The sequence below is a fragment of the Lissotriton helveticus genome, chromosome 6 (genome assembly GCF_964261635.1).
Source record: "Lissotriton helveticus chromosome 6, aLisHel1.1, whole genome shotgun sequence".
Classification (NCBI taxonomy): domain Eukaryota; kingdom Metazoa; phylum Chordata; class Amphibia; order Caudata; family Salamandridae; genus Lissotriton; species Lissotriton helveticus.
In genome coordinates this window covers 167928516-167956046 of record NC_136067.1, presented here as the reverse complement: position 1 = coordinate 167956046, position 27531 = coordinate 167928516, and the positions used below count along the sequence as shown (strand labels likewise).

Here is a 27531-nt window from a genome sequence, read left to right as displayed (position 1 = left end):
TACTGTAAATTAATGTATGTATTGATTAGTGGTTCCATGATTGGATATTTGGTTTACTTATCAGACCCTAGTACAGTGCACTGAGTGTGCCCAGGGCGTGTAAATCCAAATGCTGCTGGTGGGCTTGCAGCACTGATTGTGCCACCCACAGAAGCAGCCTTGTAAAATGTGTCTAAGGTCTGCCATTGCAGAGCCTGCGTGCAGTCTGGTACTGTCATGCTGACTGGGCAAGTGCACCCACTTGCCAGTCCCTAAACCTTCCCTTTTCTTCATATTAGTCACCCCTATGGTAGGCCCCAGGGCAGGGTGCATTGTAAGTATAAGGTAGGACCAGCCCTGATGTGTGTGGCATGTGGCATATCCTAGTAGTGAATTACAGCCATTTTCGTTTTTCACTATTGCAAGGCTACCTGTTCTCCTTAGGCCAGAATGGGCTGCTGGATTTTTACATGTTTATAATCCTAACAGACTCAGAGAACATGGTAGAAATTCAAGTTTAGTATGCCTGGACTCGGAATAATAAAATACATATTTTAGTGAAATTAATTTTAATATTCTGTGTTTGCAAATACCACTTTTAGAAAGTAGGTATTTGCTTGCCTAACCATTTGAGCCTGCCTCTGCGAGGTTGTGTATTCCTTGTCTGGGTTTGTGTGTGACAGGGCTGGGGAATTCCAGGAGACAGGCTGGGGCTGCCCGGTGGTGAATAGGGAGATCTGCATCTAGATGGGTGGGAGGAGTTGCACCTGGGACCTGAATTGGGCTGGGCCTTTCTTCTACAATGCTGGTTCCACCCCCTGTGGTGTGTCTGATGTCTCTGCCCTGCACACTGAAAGACGAGAAGGAAGACTGTCAACAAAGTGCTCCAGGACTGTACTTGACTTCCACAATGCTGGCTCCACCTCCTGTGGGGCGTCTGATGTGCCTGCCCTGCGCTGTGAAAGGAAAGGAGAAGTCTGGTAAACAGAGTGCTTCAGAACTGGCTTGAACTGGGCACAGGCCCCTCTCCCCTCAGAGAACAAAGGATTTAGGGGTATAAGTATTGGGACCCTGATCCCATGAGATTAGATCATTTCTGGACTTACAAGACGAAACCTCTGCTGAGGAGAAGGAACCTGAAGAAACTGAGGAGAGACTAATCCCAAGCTGAAGTGCTGCTTGGGGGATTGGCCTGCAGTGGTTGCCTGACTGCCAAAGAGAGGAGAAAGACTTTGTGGACTTTTCTTTCAACTTGTGCAAAGATCTCCAAGGGCTTGGAAGAGAGCTTGCCCCCTCACGGAAGTCCCAGAACCAGTGGACTTCACCAGCCTTTGTGAATTGCTGCTGGAAACAAGTGGCTACAGAGACAGGGAGCTGTGACCGCCTCTCACGACCGGCCCGGTGTCCTGTAGGCCCCGCATCAAGCAACATCCGCCTCGGACAACGCAAGCTCTGAGCTCACCGACTCCGTCCTGATGCCGTCAACAAGTCGTAGCCTGCACCGCGACTGGAAGGACACTGCAACGTGCAACGCCTCGCTACACCGAATCGAACTGGTCTGACCGACGCGGTCACTGTTGCTGACTTTGAGTCCTGTGACCGCACCAGAGTTGGGCACCGCCTCGCACGCCCCGCCCGACTCGCACCGCTGTCCGGACTGATCGACGTCAGCTCCTGAACTCCGGCTCGTTCGCCGCACCACAAGTTGCAAGCACCTCATCAAAGCACCGTCTCGCCCTGCAACGCACGCCTTAGATCCACCGACTCTGTCAATGGGCCGCTGCCTGCACCGCATCGAGGGACAACGTGTCCTGCAACGCTTCCTTTCTGCAAAGCGACGATCACCTGAACCGGCTCGCACGTCCGTGCCGGCCGCCTTAAGTAAAAGGTACTGTGACTGAGTCTGTCAACATTTGAATGGGCCCGGACCGCCGCGGTCCGCTGGATTTGTTGGACTCTGTGCTCCTTTCAGCAGCACTGTAGCCGGACGAAGCTACCGACTCGCACAGAACCTTGAATTAGGCCTTTTTAAACTGAACTCTTGAAAGTTAATAGTACTGTGGATTCTTTTTGTCGTTTATTGGTCTTGTGATAACTCTATATAAAGTATACTTATTTTTTATATAAAACCTGTGTGGTGTCCATTTGTAGTATTGTCACTGGGTTACTGTATGTGGTCACAAATGCTTAACTTAAATCGTCTCTGAAATAAGCCTTGACTGCTCGTGCCACGCCGCCTAGAGGGTGAGCAGGGAATATTTTAAGAGGGTGATTCCCTTGCCCTGACTAGAGGAAAGGGTCCCTGCTTGTCACAAGTACCTACCTGTGCCAACCAGAGACCCCCAGTTCTAACATTGGAAGTCAAGCGGAAAGGATTCTGAATTTGCATTTGTGACTCATGTACAGTGATTTGTGAACACTACTTAGTGAGTGCAGACCATACTTCTGATACTTGTTTTTGCCAGAGATCTCCATTTTTTAAATCATGCCTGATTCAGTCATCATGGAGGAGACAGCCTCAGTCACATCTGTTGACTGTGATTGGGAGGAAGAGAAAATAGAAAGCTACACCAACAAGCAGCTCAAGAGCTTCTGCAGGAAGTTTAAAACTTCCACTGCCGGAAGTACCAAAAAGGAGCAATACTACAAGGCGCTTAGGGCCTCGGTGGAAGCAAGGAATGCCCCTGGTGATTTAGTGAATTATGAGGATGCAGAGGAGCAGCTTGGTGGGCCACTGGGTCCTGAGAGGAGGGGTGCCCTCCCCCCCCCCCCCAGTGGGTAGCAGTGTTTCTGCCCGAGGTCTGTCCCAGAAGAGTTGGCCGACAGGAAAGACAACAGGATGCATGAAATGGAGATGGCCAAGCTCAAATTGAATGGGCGACTGGAGCTAGAAAGCAAGAAGATGGCTCTAGAGCAAAAGAGAATGCAAATGGAGCATGAGTTGATAATGAGGGAGCTTGATTTAGAGCTCGAGGGGCTTGAGGCCAAGAGTGTCTCAGCCCAGCAACAAGAAATGTGTGTAGCTGAGATATTGAGCTTTGCTGAGTTGGAGGTGGAGTCCAGCTCAGATGGAAGCAGCCAAATTGAATTTTTTTGTGCTGAGGGAGTAGTACACACACACAGAGATGAGGCACCTGACTTGGAGGGGTTTAACATACACCAGGAGGTTCAAGGACGTGAGGTAGCTCCAGTAGTGGGCAGTGTCCCTGAAGGGAATAGGGTAACTGGCGTAGGGGTTCATGGTCCTCGTAGTGTGAGAGACACTCTACTGACTCTAGATGAGAGGTGCAGGGAGATGGGTTCCCCCAAAGTTGAAGTCCTGGTATGTGAGTGTGGAAACCACCCAGAAGAAAGTGGGTTGTGTGACAGAGACAGTCAGATACTGTCTTGCCAATCTCAGGAGAATGGTGTGGAGTACTTGTGTGAGGCACTGGATGGTGAGGTGAAGGATAGATTGGTTAACCCTTGTAGGGGGCTGTGTGATCCATTTGTGGGAGAGCATATTATAAGTCCCTGTTTTCCAGAGCTATGCCAACACCTGTTGGAGAATGAGTTCTCTGACCCCAGGGAACTCACGTTGGAGGCAGACATTTTGGTGGATTCCAGAGGGTCTGAAGAAGCATTGAGGAGTGAGTCCAACAAGAGTGGCTCGGGTATCTTCCAGTCCTGTGTGATGGAAGAAGTTCAGTGTAGCCCAGTTAGGTCCCAGTGTAGTGGGAGGGGTGTAGGGGCTCACGTCCTGTCTCAGAAGAGGAGGAGTGAGTGTGGGTTCTGTCCCAAGGTACCCGAAACCCAGTCTCAGGGCCTGGATGGTTTCTCAAGGGAACATCAGGTCGGGCGTCTAGGCTGTACTTTTAAGCCATTTGAGGAGGATCTCCCAGTGTCTAGAGAAGCCTCTGTAAGCAGAGCTCCAGTAGTTCTGGTGTCTGGCAGTGCCGCTCCAGTTGGAAGGGTGCAGAAGTCCAGATGGAGGGGCGAGAGGGGGAGAGAGTCCCCAATGAATGACCATGGTGACACCACTTCTGTCCTGGGGGATCTTCGTGCACTGTCAGATGGACAGGGGACGGGAGATCTGCGCCAGGCAGACCATCACACAACACAGGAGTTATGTGATATTATCATCTGGAAAATCTAGAAGACCACAATACACTATCACTTACAGAGGCAATGGCCAAGCAGCATTCGAGCAGCCGAGACCGGCAGTGGGAGTAAATGCAGGGCGGTGACGTGGGGAGGGGGAGGGGCAGAGTGGGGGTTAGTAATGTATGGATTACGGAGTTTTACAGGTAAGTAAACATTTAAATAAATAAAACGAATTTCGTTGAGTACACTTCATCCCAAAATGCGATGCAGTGCGTGCAACGAAATTCGATTTATTTATTTAAATGTTTACTTACCTGTAAAACTCCGTTATCCATACATTACTACCCCCCACCCTGCCCGTCCCCCTCCACACGTCACCGCCCTGCATTTACTCCCACTGCCAGCCGCGGCTGCATTGGAGCAAAAAGTTATGCACCCGACACATGACGGTGGCCACACTTTGGATGGGATATTTACATCTAGCCCTCACCTCAAAATAACAGAAGTGCTGCCAATGACATAGTCAGATCACTGAGCCATCATTTTCACGGTAACCACCTTAAACCACACTCCAAACCCTCACATCTCTCACAAAATACTCAAAAAACGCAATTTAAAGAACATTACTCCCCGTCAGTTGCAACATACCTTAGCGTCCTCTTATCCTGACCTGAAACCAGAGCCAAACCTAGCGGTAAACAATTTTCACAACTGGGTTAAGTCCACAATAGACCTGTTGGCACCGGAAAGGAGTGTTACTAGTAAGCGCACAAAGAAATCAGAACCCTGGTTCTGCGAGACCCTGCGCACACAGAAGCAGATTTGTAGAAAAGCCGAATGGCGATGGAGAGACAATTATACTATTGCAGACAGAAAAATATTTGCTCAATCACTGAACACTTATAAAAAAAAGATAATGGACAAAAAAAGGAAATACTACTCAGAAAAAATACAACAAGCAGGCAATTCTAGTAAAGAACTATTCTCAACACTAAAGGAACTTATCAAACTCCCAGAACCACTAGTAACAGACACCAGTGAGGCTTTCTGCAATCAACTTGCAGGATATTGTAAGGACAAGGTGCTCACCATCTTTAAGTCTCTCTCAGACAAAGATGATGACATAACAACCATCTCAGCTTCAAAAACTCTACCCCCCAAATTCATCCTGGATTCCTTTGATACACCAAGTATTGAACTAACCACTCAAATTATCAAATCTATCAAATCTGGAGCACCATCTGACCCATGTCCACCCATGATTTTCCACATGGCACCAGAAACTTTTAGCGAACAACTTAGCCCACTTTACAAAGAAGTAATAACCTCTGGCATCTTTCCTGATGCATGGAAAACAGTGTCAATCTTACCTCTACTGAAAAAGGCCAACACAGATCCCAATGAACCCAGTAACTACAGACCGATAGCCAGAATCCCTTTTCCAGCTAAAGTACTGAAAAAAGTGCTCAACTCTCAATTAACAGCCTTCATCTCCTCGGCAGACATACTGGACGCCTCACAGTATGGCTTCCGACAAGGGCACGGCACAGAAACCGCCCTGGTCACGGCAACTGAAGAAATCCGGGCAATTCTGGACACAGGAGCCAGAGCCGCCCTAATCCTACTAGACTTGTCGGCGGCTTTCGACACCGTGAACCATGTTATACTAATCAAACGGATAGAAGAAGCAGGAGTTAAGAACTCTGCCTTAAAATTGGTCAAATCCTATCTGAACAACAGAAACCAATATGTTTAGATCGGCAACTCCCGCTCAGAGGAATTTACGCTCCCTTGTGGAGTGCCGCAGGGCTCTGCACTGAGCCCTACATTGTTCAATCTTTACGTAATGCCTCTAGCCTACATCATCAGGAAACACAGGTTTAAATTAATATCTTATGCCGATGATACCCAAATAGTGGTATCAATCTCAAGCAGCCCTAAAGATACAGCAGATAACTTTAGACAATGTATGCACCACATAAACCTTTGGATGGGGTCGACTTGTCTGAAGCTAAACAGCTCTAAAACGGAGGTTCTGCTATTCGGATCAGACACTTCCTTTTGGGCTCAGAACTAGTGGCCCCACAACATGGGTGTGCGCCCCACCCCAATTCAAAAAGTGAGGAACTTGGGCGTCATCTTTGATGACAAACTGTCCTTTCAACATCAGGTCAACAAAATCGTATCAATGACCTTCCTGGCGTTAAAATCCATACGTAAAATACACACCTTCATTCCTCCAGAGGCAGTAAAAACACTAGTCACAGTTTTGGCACTGGCTAAACTGGACTACGGAAATGCCCTATACTTAGGCATCCAAAAACAACATCTGGCCAAGCTCCAGTGGGCTCAAAATGCAGCTGCCAGAGTAATACTGAACATCGCCAAATATCAGCCCATCTCAGAAGGCCTAAAAAAACTACATTGACTCCCCATGAAAAAGAGAATAGACTTTAAGGCTCTCTGCCTGGCATATAAGGCACTACATGATATGGGCCCAGCCTTTCTGAAACAACATCTTATCTGGTACCACCCCCCCCCCCCTCCCAGACATCTTTGCTCAGTACAGAGCAAACTTCTTAAAACGCCAAGATACAGGAAAGTCAACTGGGGCGGAAGAAGCTTTGTCCTTTGGACAGCAAAACTATAGAATTCTCTTCCAATAAATATCAAGAGCTGTCCAACATTACTTGGATTCAGAAAACTGTTGAAGACATGGCTCTTCTCAAACTAACTTACTCAATCTAACTGACCCATTCCAGGAAATCGGGCCTTACTTCTGCCGCTATGAGCGCCTAGACGCCCTTGGGCATTTGTGCGCTATATTAATCTCTCTCACATCAAATCACATGTGTTACCCTCAGGGGGGGCAGGTGTGCTCCCAAGGAAGTCCTGGTGCGCCACTCAAGTGTTCAACTGCAGGGTTTGGTCCCTGAGTTGGGAAGCCAGGTACAGGGGTTACCTGACCTGGAGGGTGGGACATCTGTAATCAGTGTCCCTACCAGTCTGTCTTCTTGGTGTACCGCTCCAGGTGGGAGGGTACAGCCATCTGGAAGGGGGTGCAGAGGGAGGGAGTCCTCGCCTCTGACCCCGGTGCAGCCTGAGGGTTTAGACCCTAGGTTGGAGAGCCAGGTTCGGGTGTTGTCTGACTTGGAGGAAGGGCCAACTGTAATCAGTGTCCTGACCAATGTAGCTTCTAGGTGTACCACTCCAGGTGGGAGGGTACAGCACTCTGGAAGGGGGTGCAGAGGGAGGGAGTCATCGCCTCTGACCCCGGTGCAGCCCGAGGGTCGAGATCCTGGGTTGGAAGGCCATGTTCAAGGTGTCCCCGCTGACCTGGTAGCCCAGTTGCAGGATAGAACCCCTGAACTGGTGGGCGAATTGTGCAGGACATCTGCCACAACTGCCCTGACAATTCTAGAAGGGGGTACCGCTCCAGGTGGGAGGGTACAAAGCCCCAAGGAGGAGGACTGGGTGTGGGAGAGCCCTCCCCAGTCTCTGGTCCAGCCACCGGGTACCGGCCTGGGACTGGTGGGTCAGTGCCAGGATGTCATACCTGACCTGACAGGAGGGAGAGTGGACAAAGGGTGCCAAGCACCTGGGGCTACTGCCCCCGCTCTTGGATGCCACAGAGGTTTGAGAGCCCTGAGAGGCATAAGGCCTGGGTCTCATCCCTGACTACTGTCAGTGGCCACTGTCACTTGCTGTCTGTCTGTTGGGACACACCTGTGAGCAAGTTAAGGTTATATGCTGCACAGGTGGTGTCCACAGGTGAGTAGAAGGGTTCTCCATGGAGTAGCTTGGTGGGCCCTGAGAGTACGGACAGAGGAATTGAAATGGGTTCAGATTGGCGTAGAACTGGAATATGCCCCTGCTGTTGCGGGCCAGGTCCAGGTTCTATCGCCCAAAGCAGGGAAGCTCATCAAGGTAGTGATTCGTCTACCCTGCATTTTGCCTGGAAGGGGGTTGTGTTGGACTTGGCCCTTTTTTGCAGGGTCATCCCTGAACTTTTTGCCTTCCTCCTATATTCTTTCTGACCTGTTGTTGGCTATTTTATGACTCTGGGCACTTTACCACTGCTGATCAGTGCTAAAGTGCATATGCTCTCCTACTGTAAATTGATGTATGTATTGATTAGTGGTTCCATGATTGGATATTTGGTTTACTTGTCAGACCCTAGTACAGGGCACTGAGTGTGCCCATGGCGTGTAAATCCAAATGCTGCTGTGGGCTTGCAGCACTGATTGTGCCACCCACAGAAGCAGCCTTGTAAAATGTGTCTAAGTCTGCCATTGCCGAGCCTGCGTGCAGTCTGGTATTGTCATGCTGACTGGGCAAGTACACCCACTTGCCAGTCCCTAAACCTTCCCTTTTCTTCATATTGGTCACCCCTATGGTAGGCCCAAGGGCAGGGTGCATTGTAAGTATAAGGTAGGACAAGCCCTGATGTGTGTGGCATGTAGTGAATTACAGCCATTTTCGTTTTTCACTATTGCAAGGCTACCTGTTCTCCATAGGCCAGAATGGGCTGCTGGATTGTTACATGTTTATAATCCTAACAGACTCAGAGAACATGGTAGAAATTCAAGTTTAGTATGCCTGGACTCAGAATAATAAAATACATCTTTTAGTGACATTTATTTTAATATTCTGTGTTTGCAAATACCACTTTTAGAAAGTAGGGATTTGCTTGCCTAACCATTTGAGCCTCCTCTGCGAGGTTGTGTATTCCTTGTCTGGGTTTGTGTGTGACAGGGCTGGGGAATTCCAGGAGACAGGCTGGGGCTGCCCGGTGGTGAATAGGGAGATCTGCACCTAGATGGGAGGAAGGAGTTGCACTGGGGACCTAAATAGGGCTGGGCCTTGCCTCTACAATGCTAGCTCCACCCCCTGTGGTGTGTCTGATGTCTCTGCCATGCACACTGAAAGAAGAGAAGGAAGACTGTCAACAAAGTGCTCCAGGACTGTACTTGCCTTCCACAATGCTGGCTCCACCTCCTGTGGGGCGTCTGATGTGCCTGCCCTGCGCTGTGAAAGGAAAGGAGAAGTCTGGTAAACAGAGTGCTTCAGAACTGGCTTGAACTGGGCACAGGCCCCTCTACCCTCAGAGAACAAAAGGATTTAGGGGTATAAGTATTGGGACCCTGAAGCCATGAGATTAGATCACTTCTGGACTTACAAGACGAAACCTCTGCTGAGGAGAAGGAACCTGAAGAAACTGAGGAGAGACTATTCCCAAGCTGAAGTGCTGCTTGGGGGATTGGCCTGCAGTGGTTGCCTGACTGCCAAACAGAGGACAAAGACTTTGTGGAGTTTTCTTTCAACTTGTGCAAAGATCTCCAAGGGCTTGGAAGAGAGCTTGCCCCCTGACCGAAGTCCCAGGACCAGTGGACTTCACCAGCCTTTGTGAATTGCTGCTGGAAATAAGTGGCTACAGGGGCAGGGAGCTGTGACTGACTCTCACGACCGTCCCGGTGTCCTGGAGGCACAGCATCAAGCAACGTCCGCCTCGAACAACGCAAGCTCTGCGCTCACCGACTCCGTCCTGACGCCGTCAATGAGCCGTAGCCTGCACCGCGACTGGAAGGACACGCGACGTGCAACGCCTCGCTACACTGAGTCAAACTGGTCTGACCGACGCGGTCACTGTTGCTGACTTCGAGTCTTGTGACACGCTTTGCGACGCACCGCCCGACTCACACCTCTGTCCGGACTGATTGACGCCAGCTCCTGAACGCTGGCTCGTTCGCCGCACCGCAAGCTGCAAGCACTGCATCGAAGCACAGTCTCGCCCTGCAACGCACGCCTTGGATCCACTGACTCTGTCAACGGGCCGCTGCCTGCACCGCATCGAGGGACAACGTGTACTGCAACGCTTTCTTTCTGAAACGCGACAATCACCGGAACAGGCTCGCACATCCGTGCCGGCCGCCTCAAGGAAAAGGTACTGTGACTGAGTCTGTCAACATTTGAGTGGGCCCGGACCGCCGTGGTCCGCTGGATTTGTTAGACTCTGTGCTCCTTTCAACAGCGCTGTAGCCGGACGAGGCTACCTATTTGCAAGAACCTTGAATTAAGCCTTTTTAACCTGTACTCTTGAAAGTTAATAGTACTGTGGAGTCTTTTTTTCGTTTATTGGTCTTGTGATAACTATATAAAGTATACTTAGTTTTGATATAAAACCTGTGTGGTGTCCATTTGTAGTGTTGTCACTGGGTTACTGTATGTGGTCACAAATGCTTAACTTACATCGCCTCTGAAATAAGCCTTGAGTGCTCGCGCCACGCTGCCTAGAGGGTGAGCAGGGGTTATTTTAAGAGGGTAATTCCCTTGCCCTGACTAGAGGAGAAGGTCCCTGCTTGTCACAAGTACCTACCTGTGCCAACCAGAGACCCCCAATTCTAACAGTCCTTCTTTCTTCTGACTTGTTGCACACACCCAGATGAAACTTCCGGCAAATATTGCGAGTCTATCCCAGTGTAGCCCCACAACCCCCTCTGTCTCCCTTGCCTTTCTTGTCTTCATTCTCCTTTAGGGCTTCTTCCCTTCACTCATATCTTTCTTTACGTATAAGCCACCAATTTTGCCATTTTACACTCCTGTTGAATCAGATTTCCTAATACACCGACGCAGCATCTCTCAAGTCACCCCAAGACCAGATCTTGTATTTCGTTAGGCCTTTCGTCATGCATACTTGTAACGAGATATATTCCATCTGCTTCCATTGGGTTATTTACTGGACGCTACTACCTCCTCTATATGCATTGTAACAGGAGTGTACAGTTTATACCTTTATTTCTTTTGCTATAATATGAAAATAAAAATTACTTGAACAAAAAATAAATCTTTCACCAAAAAGCACATTGAGACCTTGAGAAGTAAGTGCATGAGGGGCTAAACAAATAAAGCAAAAATATAATGTAGGATCTTTCGAATGCGTAAAACAAGCAGATAGAGAGGCAGCAGTGAGTGATTATAAAATGTATCAATATATCAAAACGAAACACATGTCCTTCATTGATATGAAAAAAGTCCTTTTTAATATGTCTTCTTGACAAGATGATAAAATAGACAGCCAATATTCTCAATGTTCAGAGACAAAGCCAAGAAACAGCCAACGTGTTTCGCCCGTAACAGGCTTCCTCAGGGCAGATCTTCAGGTTAACTGTAATAACACCGGTTTCCAGACGAATAAATAAGCAAGCATATAGACTTAATAGTAAAGGTATCCAATGCAAGTAGCGACGAAACGGAAAAGAGGGGACGTAAGTTGTACATGGTCTCTAGTCAACCAATCTTTAACCAACGTAATTCTATATAAATCTTCCTTTTCCTTCACTGCTAATGATCTGTTCCGCGATACGGGTGTATGCTGTGATAGGCACCACTCCCAATAAGTCCTCTTGAGTTTTAGAACGCCCCCAATTTGTCCTAGGTATCCCGACTTCCTATTCTGTCAATCAAAATTTCGCGTGAAATTGGCTGTCTTTTTTATCATCTTGTCAAGAAGACATTAAAAGGGACTTTTTTCATATCAATGAAGGACATGTGTTTCGTTTTGATGTATTGATACATGTTATAATCACTTTCACTGCTGCCTCTCTATCTGCTTGTTGTTTGTCTATATCTTTATGGTCCTGTGGCAGTGGACCAAAGAGGTGGGCAGCATATGTAGAGCAATCTGCGTGAACTCCTGTGTATAGCTAGGTGGTGCAACAGAAAATCCCTTACTGCCATTTCCTTGTTGTTTTCTTTCTAATGTGTCACCAAATACTTTTTAGGTCGAGCCTAATCATTGCGCAAGCGCTGATTAGGAGGGACCTCTTGGAATCGGTTTGCACTTTTTGGAAAACTCGTGTATGTACTGCACTGTTACCAATGAGCGCTTGTGCATGTATGGCATACACCTTGCAGGAGTGAGTAGCGGCGCCATCTGTTTCCAATTATTGCGCCCAAGCTTGTTTCCATTTGCCTGTCTCGCGGTTGTGTCAATTGGAAACAGATGTCCGTCTTATTATCTTTCACTTTTGTGCTTTTCGCGTCCACGCTTGTAATGCCTTCCTGTTTATGTGACCATCCTCAGCATCTCTTGCCATCGAACTTGTCTGCCTCTCTTCCCTCATCTCTCCTGCCATAGAGCGTCTGCACTCACCCCGCTCAAGATCCTTCCTTTGTCTTGTCTCCCTTTCCAGCACAGCTGTTCAATCCGCCCTATTATGGATCACTTTGTTTGCATGCACCGGTCCACTGAAGGGCAGCTTTGGGCAGTGTGTTCAAGCGTGCGCTCGAGCATCGCCGGCTCGGGCCGGTTTGTTGATCCATTTCTTAGTTGAAAGGCTGCCCCTCGCCCCTCCTACCAGCCGGAGGCAGTCCCGTGTCACACAGCCACAGGCAACAGAGCCAGGGGACTTGGAAAAGAGCGGCTCGGGGCAAGAAAAGAGTAGTCCCCGGAAAGGAGGAACAGTCAGCGTACAGGCGCTTGGAGCAGCAGTGGGAGGCCCGAGGCCTGGAGCAGACTCTCAGGGACTTTAAAGAAGACAGGAGCTCCGAGGGCACCCGGGGCATGTGAACCTGAGGGGCAAAGCAGGCTCTCCAAAACTAGAGCTAGGCACGGCGAGAAGCAGACATGCGTGAGGAGCGTGGAAGACTGCGATGCCTGACGCACACAGGTAAGGCCTTAGGAAAAGTTGGCATCTGGTGGTACAGCACATCACTGCCTCCTCCATTCCACCCCAACCCTGAAATGCCCCACTTCCCTTGCCTGCAGACTGCTTCTGAACTCCCATCTTATGCAATTCCTAACTCTACCAGTTGCACGACATTCACCCTCTCTTTAAACACCCTGCTGTCAATTCTCAGAGCCATTTTGCACTTCTTAAAGTAATGCTCTTGTAATACTCCCGTAGCGCTCATTTACATGCTGTAGAGTGGTGCTGTAAAGTGGTGCTGCCGAGTGGTGCTGCTGAAGGGTGCTTTAAAGTGGTGCTGTAAAGTAGTGCTTTAAAAGGGTACTGTAGAGTAGTGCTCCAGAGTGGTGCTCCAGAGTGGTGCTACAGCGTAGTGCTGTTGAGTAGTGCTTTAGAGTGGTGCTGCAGAGTGGTGCTGTTGAGTGGTGCTGTAAAGGGGTACTGTAGAGTAGTGCTGTAGAGCTCTACCACATAGCTTAAAAACATTGCCAAAGCCAATCGCTCTGGCCAAAAACGTACAAGATCCCAAAGGCGACACCTATTGGCTATGCCAATGCTTGTTTTTATTTGCGTGTAGTTATGTGTGCATGAGTGTTATCAACCATTGACCAGGTCATAAAAAAACACCATTGAAAGTGCTGCTCACACCTTACAGTGTACTGTGAGCACTAAAGTTTCTTTTTGGAGTTGTGTTTTTATCATTTGACTTTTTATATCTGCTAGTTCCTGTCTTATGATATGCCCAGATGTGGGTCCTGTGCTCTCCATGCCACTGGAGTCCAGCAAACCTGGCTGATGAGGGGTGATATCCCCGAAAACGGTCCCAGGATACTAATTTCCAGTCCAGGGAGGACCTGGCTTGGCAGTTGAGCTGGACTGTTGGGCACAGGGTTAAGACTGATTTGCATTTGGCTGGGTTTAAACTGGAATGGCATGGGCATGGGGAGAAAAAACGATTTAGTCAGATCCCTGTTCTAGGGTGAATGTCTTACATTGTTTAGCACTCCATCCATCAATTGTTCTTTTAACAGTTGTCTTTACGGCAGACTACAAGTACCATAATGCAACTATTAAACACACATCCTACCTGAGCAGAGGCCGAGGATTACTTTGATATCACTTGTTACCTCGGATACTCTTTTTTATATTCAAAGATTTAAGCTATCGCGGGACAGCTTGGGATCAGGCACAGCTTGCCTGGGCTGTACACGGAGCCGACTGTCCATTCCCCGGGTGCAGATGGAGCAGGAGGACGCGGAAATGATACACTAGCCGCGTGCTTCTGTCTGACGTCATGGCTTACGCCCACTGGCTGACGAGGTAGCCGACACCCCCTGCGCTGCTGCCTCGGATTGGGCAGGCCTGGGGGCTGTGCCGTATAAAACGATCGTCCCGCCCTCAGCTCTGCTGCTGTCTTTCGGAAGCCAAGGTAAGGACTGAGGGATGGACGAGGTTTGTGATTAACGATACTGCTACGCAGGGTTTCCGTTTTTTAATTTTAAATTAAGAGTAGGAGTCTGTGGTTTCTGATGCCGGCATGGCTTTGGTGGAAGCTGCGGTATAAGTTGATTCCTTTATTTTCTTCAATTTGACGTCTTCTAGTGTGCGTGTACAGACTGCGTGCGATACGTTTTCAGTGGCGCTGTGGTGTCTTTCTGGCTAGCGGTGACACGTTTGCCAATCACAGAGTTCATTATTCTGCATGCTTTGATCTGGGGATGCTGCAGCGCTCCATATTCCACTCTAAGGTCTCGTTGCTTCCGATTGACGATTATCGTTTTTTTTTAAACTATATAAATAACCATGTAACTATCTTAACGCACTTGCACAGTCGTACAATTTATGCTTAAATCTTGAACAAATGAGTTGGAATTCAATCGCTTTGAAAATTTCAGTTTCATTGTTGTAAAATACGTCCCTAAATTGTACCTTCTCCAATGTTTAAAGGGGTGAGGATTCGGTGGGTGGGGGTAACAGATTGAGGGCGCCCACAAGAGTTTTAATGAGGGTCGGGGTTACTGTTATTGTATAAAATATATTAGAAGGTGCTTCAACTCTTAATAATGCTGACCTGTGTCTGCGTTGCCTGCTTGAAATCAAACTATTTGGGTGATACGACTTCCTTCTGGGTGAAGGGGGGACTGGCTAATACATGGAGTGGACTGGTAGCGCTGCAGGCTTGATGCAGATTGAGACGATCGTATAGAATTACGGTCTATGTGACAGAATTCGGGAGAATTGGTACGCTTTGCATATGGTGTAGTGACTGACGCCTTAAAACATATTGACTTTGTTTGCTTCTTATTCTGGCGGGTGGCCACAAACAGGACCAGCCTAGCACGTGAGGATCTAGCTGTGTTGGGGGCGGGGTGCCTGGGACCGGAGGAGATTAACCCCCCGCTCCCAGTGGAATCTGAGAGCTGAATCTGTTGCCTGAAACGCCCCGTGTGCCTCGCCACGCTCGGAGTCACACACACCCGCCTTGCACAGCACTTGCTGCCTCTTCTGTTCACAATATTGCCGATAATATGAAATTGGGATGAATGCTTCTTTGCTGCCCTAGACGTCTCTTTTTACCGACATTTCGGACGGCCGCCCATGGTGTGGATTTAATGTAGTGGACAGTGGGACCTGTGGACACCGAAGTCGTTCTCTGTGGAACCGCTGTGCTCTCGGCCCGCCATAAACGTTAACGTACGCTCGATGGATGGACAGGGAGTCCTCAAAACCCGGGAAGTCATGGATTTGTGGTTCCAGACTCCTGCTCGTGACCCGAACTTCAGTGTGCTTACCGTGGATGCATTCTATGGGCTGAGTCGTTATTAGACTTGAGTTTGTACAGAACAAGCACGATCAGGACAGGTTATTTGGAGCACGTGTATTAACTAGCACAGATGCAGACTTTATTACTGCAGTGCAAATCTCAAATCCTCTGTGCCGTAGTAAAGCTGTATCTTCTGGAACGAAATCACTGCTGTTGACTGTGGCCTATGCAATGGGATTGTGCGGAGTCTGGTTAAATGTCTATAATGCCCGTGCAGGAAGATATGCAATAAACCCTACATGGGATGATGAATACTATTTTAATGGGGGTCGGGGGTCGGGGGGGGGGGGGGTCATAATGACCCACTCGAGGCTTTCTCATGAATCGTCACGCCTTTCCACACACAATGAGTGTATATGTATGTAGGTACTCTGTGCATCTGTATAATTGTCACGAGGATTTTCAGAGTGTATATGCCACAGACCTATTCAAGCAGCAGGTGCTCTGCAGTGGGGTTCTTGGGGCTGAAGATGCAGTAGAGGTAGGCAAGCCTCTTGAAGGCTCGAGACAGATGCTTGGATCTGGCTGAGCAGGAGTAACTTTTGGGCCCTAAAGCCCAAAACGAGCTGAACCTTCAAGTGGCTTTGCTTGCTGCCTTTGGACCTCATTCGCCAGGAATTCAAGACAAAGTATGAACCTATTGATTTAAACACGAGAGTAAGATGCCCTTCTATTGCGGAATGTGAAATCTGGAAAACTCGAAATTAGTCCTGGCTTTTCCAATCGACCAAAGTGTTATGATCTTTGAAGTTTTGTCACTGTACCTGACATTTCTTCATTACGAGAACACCTAGTAATACATGAGTTTGGGTGTGCGCTGTGCTAAAATCTAGATTTCTCTAATAACTAATATTTCTCAATGTTTAACCTCCTAGGCCACATAAGGTGCATATGACAGCTGACCTACCTCTTAGTTAACAGATTATTGTGGTTGGGGGCTTGATGTAAATTCAGACTTACGAACTATCACTTTTAATAAATGACTCACAATGCAGTGATCTAATTCGTTGTACTACAGTGAAATGCATGTAAATACTTTATTTGAATTTTCAAGAGTCTTTGCACTTAACATGATAGTTGCTTGATTTACATGTCGTTGAAGCTTTTTAAGGCTTGGCTCGTGCATGGGTTCTTGAGCCAAGCTAAATTTTGGCTCTTTTTGAGATCCCAGACTCCATATTTGCCGACTCTATAATTCTTCATCGATATATCCTTGAAGTTATTCCCTACAACGTCCCATATATGCTCTGGATACTCCCTTCTAACACAACAGTTAAAGTGCCCCATGACCATTGGAGAGCGTACTTCTACTGATCCGGGTACAGAGGATTGTCCATTCAATACTGACAAACATACCCTGATGTAATAATGTTACTCCTGTTATTGTAATTATTTACCTTTGTGTATCGTGGGTACCAAAGGAGATATATTGTGGTAGGTGATAATAGCATGTGTATGGTTTTATTGGGGATATGGTTTTATTGGCGATATATGTCCCGTACAATAGCAAGAAAATGTGCACCCAGTTATCAGTCGCAGGGTTGTTCTGGTTCGTTTGCTCCTTGCACTGCCTGATTACAGTGCTAAATAGTCAGAGCTTAGGTATACCTAAGCATTTTGGGACCGGTGTGCAACCCCTCCCCCACCACACCACACCACCAAAATAGCTTCCAGGAAGCCCCCTACTGTCTGACGTTCTGTCTGACGTTTTTCAGCCGTTGCGTTTTTGGGCTTATGCGCTGTGCCTGGGGACTTGTAGGCGCATACTGCAGTTACAAGTCAACGACTCACTAATCCCAGAGTCAAAAGTGCTAATGTATAAAAGGTAGGAACTGGCTGAAGGTGTCTCGCCACTAGTGAGACCACTTGGTCACTGTTACTTTATCAAGTCAGTTAGGCTAGTGCAGGTTCCTGGGTACCAATGCTCATAGTCCTAGTACTGGTGCTCCTGTTTTTAGGTCTCGCCTGTCGATGCGCATGCGCATCGAGCTTGCGAGACTATGGGGGCTTATCCACTCTTTATCCAACTTGCAAGGAATCGTGGCGATTCCTTGCAGTGCACGAGAAATTGAAGCTCAATGCGCATGCGCAATGAGCTTCAAAGCGCGTGCACAAGCCCCCAGCCGCCTGCATTGCCTGCTCTCTCTGTCACAGCCTCCCCCAGCTCCGCCTCCTCACTTTTGATTGCACGGCCGTTAGGCCGTGCCTCCCCTACTCTACTCCCCCCTCCTTCTCCACTCCCCCTCACGAGTGTCGCATTTCTCCTCCCCCCTCCCCCCAGCCGCCTGCCTTGCCTACTCTCCCGCCCCCTCACTTCTTGATTGCACGGCCGCTAGGCCGTGCCTCCCCTACTCTCCTCCTCCTACTCTCCTCCCCCCTCCCCTTATCTGGCCTTCCCTTTGTCTGTTCCCTCTCCCCGCTCCGCCCCCTCCCCTGCCCGCAGTCTGTTCGAGACATCTTCGGAAGCACGAAATGCCCTATTGCAATGTAGCGTTTGCCTTTTGAAGAACATGTTATTTAGAAGAAACGGCTATATAGTTCCCAGAAGCTCAACAACGAGAAAGTAAAGTGGTTTCTGGGTAAACTGCTTTTCGCGGTGATTTGGGGACAATGAGGGGAGCCGAGCACTGTGTAAAGATGGCACCATAATTTGCTTAAATCCTGCTGATCGTGTTGAATCGATACCCAGTGTGGCTTCATGGTATTAAAATATTCGGTCACTCGCTTTTGGGGGGACCTAAGGCTTCTGAAGGTCCAAGGCCCCAGAGATGTTTGTTAGACATGCGGAAAGCCAAGATCTGTACTTCAGGGCGTATTTCCAAGCCTCCTGCCCTCCGATGCCTCACTTTTAATATGGAAAAAGTGGCGCCAGAGGCTTGTAAATCAGCCCCTTCTTTTGCACTCGGGGCTCTGGGCGCAAGAAACGATTTGTCATTAACACAAACACAGTTAGAACCCCAGCCCTCTTCTTACAGCCCCCTTAACTTGATACCCCCTTGCTGACTTATGTTTATATTTCTCACCGGGTCTAGGCTGCTGGAATAAAAGCAGCGCACCTATTATTCTGTTGGGCAGTGAGAAAGCTCCCTTCACCTCGGAGTTACCTCACAGGTTGTACCTGTAGCATGTGGTGGTAAAGACTGACTACGAGGGCCGACCGGAGCAGGGGTCAGAGCTCACCTTTTACTGAGAACTTGAACTACATGTATTTCATAATCAGTCTCCAGCACCAGATGCGCTCCGCTGCCCGGGGGTGTCTTCAGGTGTGGGTGCGCGGGCACTGTTGTGCTCAGGACAACACGTGCTGCAGACAGTGCAAAGCCAGCCATGGACCCTATGTGGGGAATCAACAAACATGCACCCGCCACGGAAGCCCCTTCTCTGCTGCACGACCTGGCATTCGGACCCGGTGCTCCCCGCGGGTGCACGTGCCGGCTGCGCGTGCCCGCGGGCACTAGCATTTACATTTCTGAGTGCGCAGCCTGGCGACTAACAGCAACTCGTCCCCCGAACCGGCGCACATAAGGCCAAGGACAGTGGGCAGTTAGGGACAGACATACTTCCAAAGCACAGGAGCAGTGACTGTCACAGACAGAATGGCGCCTCGAAGCCCGAGGTCAGGTGACTAGTAGCAGAACTCTGCAATGATGCGTTGTGAGGCGTGAACACAGGTTTAATCTGTGCATTTTTTTACTCAAAGCCCCACTTTTATATGGAAAAGCAAAACCCTATGTCCCTCATTGCAAGCAGAGTCTCAGCACCGGAGACGCTACTCACACATGAAATGGGGCCAACGGGATAGTCCGGTCATGCTCCGTCCGAGGAGCGCATTTCTACGAGATTTCTTTTATACTGAATCCGGTCTGCTTCAATGAGATGGACAAAGTAGCGCCTGGTCAAAAAAATCCGAGCTACGCTATAGCGTATCACAAATGAGTTCATAATGTAGTGCCACACAACATCTTGTCACTGTCAGCGTTTCACGGAAAGCCCTCCAAAGTCTCAAAAAAGCCCTGACACTGTAGCCCAGACAAAAATAACTTTTGCCGGTATACAATTATATAAGAGGTGTGGTCACTTTGCCATCTGGTAGAAGCGCGTGGCTTACAACAAGTGTTGACAGCACAGAGACTCTTATATGAAAGCGTGATTCCTATAGCATCTCACAGAGGTGTGCGAAAATTATAGCGCCTCACCCACATCTTTTATGACAGTTTAGAGTCTCATAAAAAGACGTCTCTACAATACCTCACATGAGCGCAAGGTCAATACAGCCCCTCACTAGAAAGTGTTGATAGCGCCTCACTAGAAAGTGTTGATAGCAGAGTCGCATAAACGCCGTGACCACTATAGCATCTAACATAAGTACGTGGGAACTATAGTTTAAAAAAAAATTGCATCGACTCTAGCGTCTAAACAACGTGTTCACTGTAATGTCTCACAAAATAACCTTTTACACAATTACATCTCACAAAAAAGAGTGATCGCGGCAGCGTAAGAACAAACACATGTAATACAAGGATGGACTGTATAGCGTCTTACAAAAAACCGTTAACATGTCAGTTTATCCAGCTTTTTGAAATTTTTTAGCTTTTAGAAATGTTTATGGCTTTTTTTTTTTTGTAATTCTTTAGCATTGGCTACAGGAAACAAAAATGCTAAAGATTTACAAAAAAAACCCATAAACAATTCTAAAAGCACTAACTCTAATGCTGCGAGACCTATTGCATTTCCAATGCTTGTTCTTTCATGCACCTGTGGTCTGTGCTCTTAGCACCATGGAGACTAACCTAGATGTAGTAGTTCTTGGGCCGAGGGCTAGTTGCCGAGGTGGGATAGTCAACTACGAGGTAAAAAATCTACTTGAACTCCTGATTTCTCGTGAATCCACTTCTAGCCTATGCATTTTTGGTTTACGTATGTCCATTGGGGGAAACAGTGGTTGCTTATGGTTGAATAAATTACCAGTCGACACCAGGAACCAGTTCATGGCACAACGGCTCTTTTCTTCACAGTAGTTCCGTGGATGTCAATCAGCCAGTCGACACCTGTATGAACTACATCTAACCGCTACACTCAAGTAAAAAGCAGTAGGCCTGGTTTTGTGAGTGAGCCACTGAGAGATGATGTATGTGTGGTAACCAGCAGAGTCCAGTACGGACATAACCGGACCCAGTAAGTCATTTGCGCTGTGTCCTTGTCGTCTTGCAGACTATAGGGGCTCCTGCAGCCTGCGGGGAATGAATGTTTGTTGTAGGTACGTAATCGCTGCTTGAAATGGGGAAAAATAGAAGTGCAGGTACTCTGCACCAGAGTTATCTCCTTGTTTCTGAGAAGTGCCAGTACCCTCAAATTAAACGTATGACGTCACTCTTGGGAAGTGCAGGTACACTCCCCCAGAAAACAAAGTGCAGGTACTCAGTACTGGCCCACTTAAAGCACCGATCGATCCGTAATAATTTCAGAAGACTCCATCATATCCTATATACATCGGAACAAATGCCTGGCAGAAGCCGACTGCACGCTGTTTATGGCGAACACCAAGCGTGTGAACGCTTGACAGTTGCTATAACCTTAGTCCACGTCCCCAACTGTCAGGGGGAGGGAGGGCGAAATTGATGGCGGATTAAATAAATAAAAAAGCTTCCCTGCCTCAATCTGGGCGCGCGACGCCGTCCGCACGCGCGGGGATCCCGGACCGTGAAGTAGTCTGTGCCGAGCTGAGCGCGCGGGGGGCCCGTGGAGGAACCTATCCCTGCACGGCGCGCGCAGCCTGTGACCGGTTCCGCCCGCCCGCGCCGTCACATGTACACACTCGCGCCTGTCATTTGCCAGAGGGCCGCGCTCTTCCTGGAAGCGAGGGCGTCCCTCCTGATGTATGACAAAAATGCTTCTGAAGGGATAACGCAAGGTTGATGTGGTGAGCAAGAAAGAAGTGTAGACCGGCCCCTGCGGGAAATGAATAGAAATATGCCTACGTCATTAATGCGAGAAGCAACGGGGGAATCGGGATACAGTTTATAGTGCCACCCCACTCCACAATCTTACGTTCACAGTAGTGAGAAGGAGGCGCGCTAATGGGGGGGAGCTATAGGGGGTTGGGAGGAAGATTGCAGGAGTTAATAGGTGCTAAAAGGGTGCGTCCAGCATATTAAGAGAACCGATTAAAGGCAGTTATGAAGATAACCATCCCGTTCAGAGGTAAACTGCTACATGCACAACCTTCATGTAGACAGGTCGGTGGGCCCTTCAACATCCGACCCTGGAGGTAACTCCATCAGGAGGAGCATACGAAGTTAGAAAAAACGTAGCAGCTGAGCAGTGCTTTGATTCAATGGCATGCCCTAATAACCGCACTATAAATACTGGGGGCTGTATCAGGCGCGCAACACCTATTGGGGGCTTCAGCTCCCCCCCTCCCCGTCGTGTCAGCCCGGCCGGAGACCGCTTCGCGGGCTGGCGAGCATTTAATTGCAGCCGCACCCGAGTACTTAACAGGTCTTTATAAGAACATTTACGTGTAAATGAGGCTTTTGTTGTGTGTTCGCCCCTTCTTACAGCCACTCTGTCTATGTTTGGAAGAATTAGCCCCTCCCGAAATATTTTACCAGGCTGCTGGGGTTATCAGTGATAGTAATTTTTTTTATTTCTCGAAGTAAGCAGCTATTGCTCCTAGTTTTCCAGTAACTGCATGTTAGAGGTTGATTTTGTTTGGCTATATCCTAAATAACTTGTTCGTAATTATACTCTGGCAACCTGGCATTGTACAGTGAATTTCGAATTACTTGCCTTTAATTTTACTGTTTCGGATCATGCTTCAAGGCTTTTTGCGTCCAACCATTTGGTTGGATTGAGGGCTGCTTTTTTTTTAATTATTTTTTTTTATATATATATAGGGTTTGTATCACGCCTTGTCTCATTAAACTTTTATGTAAGTCCAAACCTCTTTTCTTGTGTTCATGATTGCAGACTTTGATGTCCACCATGCCAGTTATCCGGACTTTAACAAGAGCTGCAAAGCATGTGGTACAGAGCCCATGCTGCGGGTGTCAGACCTCTGTGGTGCCAGTCCGGTTTATTGGTGTTTCACCTCGTCAGGTTCCATCAGATGCCAGTTTCCATTCAGTGTCTTTCACCGAAACAGATCATCCCCGGGTGCTGATAACAGGTGCGTGGGCTTTTAGATTTTTACACACTCACTCTTTTCTGTGGGAAGACTTACACTTGCTGTGATATCAATTTTGCTTCCATTTAGTATATTCGAGGGCCTGCACATAAAACTCAATGTTCAGCAAGCATCCATTCCAGTTGCTTGTCCCATCCCCGCATCTACCCTTTTCATCCCTAATTACCCAGTCACCCCATCTCCAAACAGAAGGACTTTTGCATCACCATCAACCCCACAGACCCCCACATGTACCATCAACCCCACAGACCCCCACATGTACATTACACAACTGCACAGGGTTTTTCATAAACAATCTGTCCGTGATTCTTCTTCTTCTCAACTATTAAACCTCTGGCCGAAACACTGCCCACTGCTTGTGCCTTTTCAACCACTTCTATTAAATAGACTACCTCCAATAATACATCTATTGTCTTGCTCATGAGAGCCCCCATGCACCCTTAGAGAGCACCATACAACAGGAACTTCAAAAATCATGACCTTGTCACCTAGCTGTAACATGGAAATCGCACTTTGTTAGGAAACCAAACGGAGCATGCTTCTTGCAATTTCGAGAGTTCCTGACCTTTTGGGGTTCATTGTCAATCTAATCCTAGAAAACTAGTTACCAGGTTGAGCAGCTAACATTCAACCACCCCCTCTCCTTCCTCTTTCATCCGCTAAAGCCCCCTAATGACCGCAACATGAGAGGCTGAGTCCCAGGCATTGGGTCACTAAAACCAGCCGGCCTGTGCTAGTCAGTCCACTCACTTACTCTTTCCCATTTATGCCCACATTCCCAACTTCACTCCTTGTAGGTAGTACAATGTACAAAACCCTATTCATGCCCAATGCCAAGCTGTTCAGAAGACTTGTTAGGGATAGGGGGCCTCAAAACGTCTGCCCTTGCTTCCAGCTGCATCCCAAAAAACATTTCTAATCACAAGCCACTCAACGAGCAAGTCCACTCCAGCTATCCAAGACTGATCTGCGCTTTGAACACGTCTGAACCACGTACCAGCTGACCATCTTGAAAGTTAAAACATGTTTGCATTTGTACATTATGAGGTAATAATGTGGGGGCCGTGATATCAGGAACGGGCCCGCAGCTGGTGCAGCCCGTGATCGCCGGAACTGCAGACTCCACCGCAGTGTGTGGATGGGGGCCCGTGGTCCCCGCGGATGGGCGGGGCGCAGATTGCACGACCAGGAGAGGATTTTAATTACAGCGCTCACCCCTACATATGACAACGCCTCTAACGCCCCCCCCCCCCCATGGGAGAGCCAAGATGGACATCAGCTTTATGTCGAGCATGAAAGCTGGGTGGAGACATGGGGATTTGTTTTAACACCCCTCCAGCTAATGACACGGGTGGACTGTGGTGCCCAGTACAGGAGCGTGGGAGCTTGTAGACCAGGCATCATGTGTGTGCAGCAGTGGTCAAAAAAGGAGGTGCAAATACTGAAGATGCTCCTCCTTTTGACTGTCTGGCTCCTTTCCCCTCTTGTTCTTCCTCTGTTGGGTCGGCTCCCTGGTTTTCTTTGGACTTAGCCCTCGTAACTTTTGGACTCGAACTCGTGTGCGTCCTGCCATTTTGGGACCCTCTCCTATTGTCGCTCTTGCCCTGGGTGCATCTTGCCATGTTGAGATGGTTTCCATCGATGCCCACGACCCGGGTCTGCCATTTTCTGGATTCTTGTCCTTTCCTTTGGTACCTTGGATTCCATCCTGCTGACCTTCAGACATTTCACTTACGCTGGACTGACTGCCTTATCTATTTCTCCCCCTCAGGTCCCCCTCTCCTCTCACTAATCTCAGCCTCCAACTCTACACCCCCACATACCGCTCTCTACCCCTTTTTTATTTTATTTTTTATTTCTCTTTTCACTCTGTAAATATGTGATATATACTCGTCCAAGCCGAATCGCTGGTAAAATGGAATCCTGAGCAAATCTACTATTTGTATATATAGAGCCACTAGTATATGTAGTAGACCTTTGTACTCCCTAACATCCCTATGTGATTCTTAGTTTATCCATTTGTATCTCTTCCTTGAGTGACTTTACAACTTGTACATTTGCAATTTTTTTTTTCCTGTTTGTATCTTTTATGTAACTCATGTAATCCTAAGTCCTTATGTATCGCAACTGGTTCTTTTGTAAAGCGCTCTGACACCTTCGGGTAATGTTCGCGCTATAGAAAATCGCATTAAATAAAGACTACTGAACATTTCCTCTAGCTCAACTGCATCAAGTGATCATCTCCATAGCCTAAAAAAATCAGCTCAATAGTCCTAAATATATGCACGGTTGTCAAATGATCACACTGTACATTTGTTTCCACTGTACACATCCATGTCCCCTGGATCGACAAACACCCTTAAAACGTGACTAGCAAGACTGGAAGGACAGCAGTTGTATCTAAAGAACACACCAACAGACTGATCACACCAACGACTAACTCCTCACTTTTCTGACTGACTTCGAAGTGTTTCAGGAATGTCAGCCGAGTTATCGCTTAGCCGCTAAAATTCCAAGTTGTACTTTAATAAGCTGGTGCAGAGTTTCAGATGAACCTGACAAGTTAAATACATTTTTTATTTTTTTTATTCTGCATTCCATCTTCATTTTTAATTGATGGTTTTTAATACATTAAATACAATCTGGTTAAGTTATAAGGAACAGTCAGTACTCGATCATTCTCAATTTTCTTGTGCTTTTACCATGTAAGACATTAGGACTGTTACGGCCTTTGGCTGCCTTAAGATTTAATTTGCTTTCTAATTTAAATCTCGTTCACATGGCCACTGCAGGTGTCCAAAGTGACAAAATTCACAATTGCCAAATGCTTCAGAGTGGCAGAAAATGTAAACGATGACCCATGACTAGAGGCAGTTAAGACTTCTCACTATTCTCATCGATGCAATGTTATCAAATCAATGTGAGTTGCTTCTCAATTGCCATTCCTTGACCAATCCAGTTCTACGATCCTGGGCCCAGAATTCGGAATGTGTGTGTGTGTGTGTGTGTGTGTGTGTGTGTGTGTGTATATGTGTGTATGTATGTATGTGTGTGTGTATATATATATATATATATATATATATATATATATATATATATATATATATATATATATATATATATATATATATATATATATATATATATATATATATTTTGTGAATCACTGGCTGGTGTCGGATTGCCACTTAGTAACCCTGGCATTAGTTTTGGTAGCAGTTCTTGGTGAATTGTAATCCCCCTTCCCTCAAGGTACATCATCCAGAGTATCTTAAGAAGATGAACATGAGTAGGCTTTGTCGAGAGTAAACTGCTTAGAGGGGTTCTGTCCCATTGAAATAGCCTATTCATCCTGCTCTCCACAGTAGCTTGTAATGCACAGGAATGTTCTTCTCCTTTATGTAGACTGCACTAGATTGTTCTCCAAGATGGCACACTGATTGGACGCATAAGGGTTCTGAACTGTACACTTTTCCTTTTTACAGGTGGTCTTGGCCAGCTTGGAGTAGGTCTTGCTAAGCTGCTAAGGTAACATTGATTGTGCTCATGGAAATGCCATGTGTTGATTGTACTGCATGGGTGTCTGTGGTTAAGAGACTGTGTTAGGTGCTACTGTGATTACAATCATTGCTTCTGAACTGTCTGTGGTGACTGGCGTGGGCAGGTTGGCTTGTCTTTGCTAGTGCCACAATGGTGGCTGTGCCTATTCCACCCTCTAGTATTTATAGCTCTAAAGTACAGTTAGACTATGCCAGCTGGTACCACTTTGATAGAACATGCTGGATTAGTAGGACTTTCGCCACATTAAAACGTATGCTTATTGTTGAACCTTCGTAGTGGCCCTTAATGTAGGTTATTTTAAACGGCACAATGCATCCTGAACAGTCTTGGGGACTTAAACATGTTGAGGCTTTAAAAAACCTTGTACCCTGGCCTCAAAACGTGTGATATATTTCTGCATGTGGTTTTAAAACTCTGTAAGGCATGTAACTTTTCGTCCCCCCCCCCCCCGCTTCCCCCTACCCCAGCTAGGGAACATCGTTTCTGGCATGCTAGTGTTTTGATATTTACGAAACACCCCTCCAGGCCTAAATCCCTTCCTGTACTATTATCAAGTTACTCGGTTATGTACCATTTCTATAGCTGGTCATGGAGCATTGTAATTTGCATTTGGTCCATGGGTGCCCTTCAAGCGTACCATGGCTCGAAAAATCATAAAAATATCATTAGACCTGCAGATTTAGTAACTTGAAAAATCTACTCTACCCAACTGTAGTGTAATTTACCTCTGTCTTTGAAAGCTGCTCGTCCTGATTAAATCTGGCTTGCCTTAGCAAATGGATATTTCGAGCCCTGTGTACAGTAAAAAGATGATTGCTGAAGGTAGACATATTGGGACATTTGGGTGTTGCATGAGGTTTTAAGGTGTAAGACATGATGTGTCCATCTTCACTGCACATAACCAATGTGTGTTGCATAGAGCGTAAAAAAAAATAGCTGCATGGAACAAATCTTGTGGGGCATCAGGGCACTTAACAGGGAAGTGCCATGTGGAGTCCATTCAAAAGTGAAAGGATCAGCCCTGTTTGCCGTAGGAAAGCTTCATTATATTTACAAACCTGATAACATAGAGTGTGTTGAGCATATGTTGGTGGTGGGGTTATAATTTTATTGCTTTTATGAGTTGCAAAGTGGTTGCTTATTAACCTTGTTTTTTGAGTAGCGTGTTGCATATATTTTTTAGGTTTGTACCAAGAAGGAGCTTCTATGTT

General features: G+C 47.4%; 1 protein-coding gene across 2 annotated transcripts in view; it reads left to right on the top strand.

Annotated features, from left to right (window-relative positions):
- Window positions 1-22517: 22517 nt before the first annotated feature.
- The window catches only part of LOC144762393 (L-threonine 3-dehydrogenase, mitochondrial-like), a 30448-nt gene continuing 25434 nt past the window's right edge, over window positions 22518-27531 (top strand). The window contains exons 1-2 of one of the 2 annotated variants that reach the window (XM_078647566.1): window positions 22522-22741; window positions 26245-26287. In XM_078647566.1, coding sequence (XP_078503692.1) covers window positions 22549-22741; window positions 26245-26287 — 236 coding nt within the window. In that variant the 5' untranslated portion in view covers window positions 22522-22548. Of the gene's footprint in view, window positions 22742-26244; window positions 26288-27531 lie in introns of both variants that reach the window. The other variant, XM_078647567.1, reaches the window with a different exon arrangement.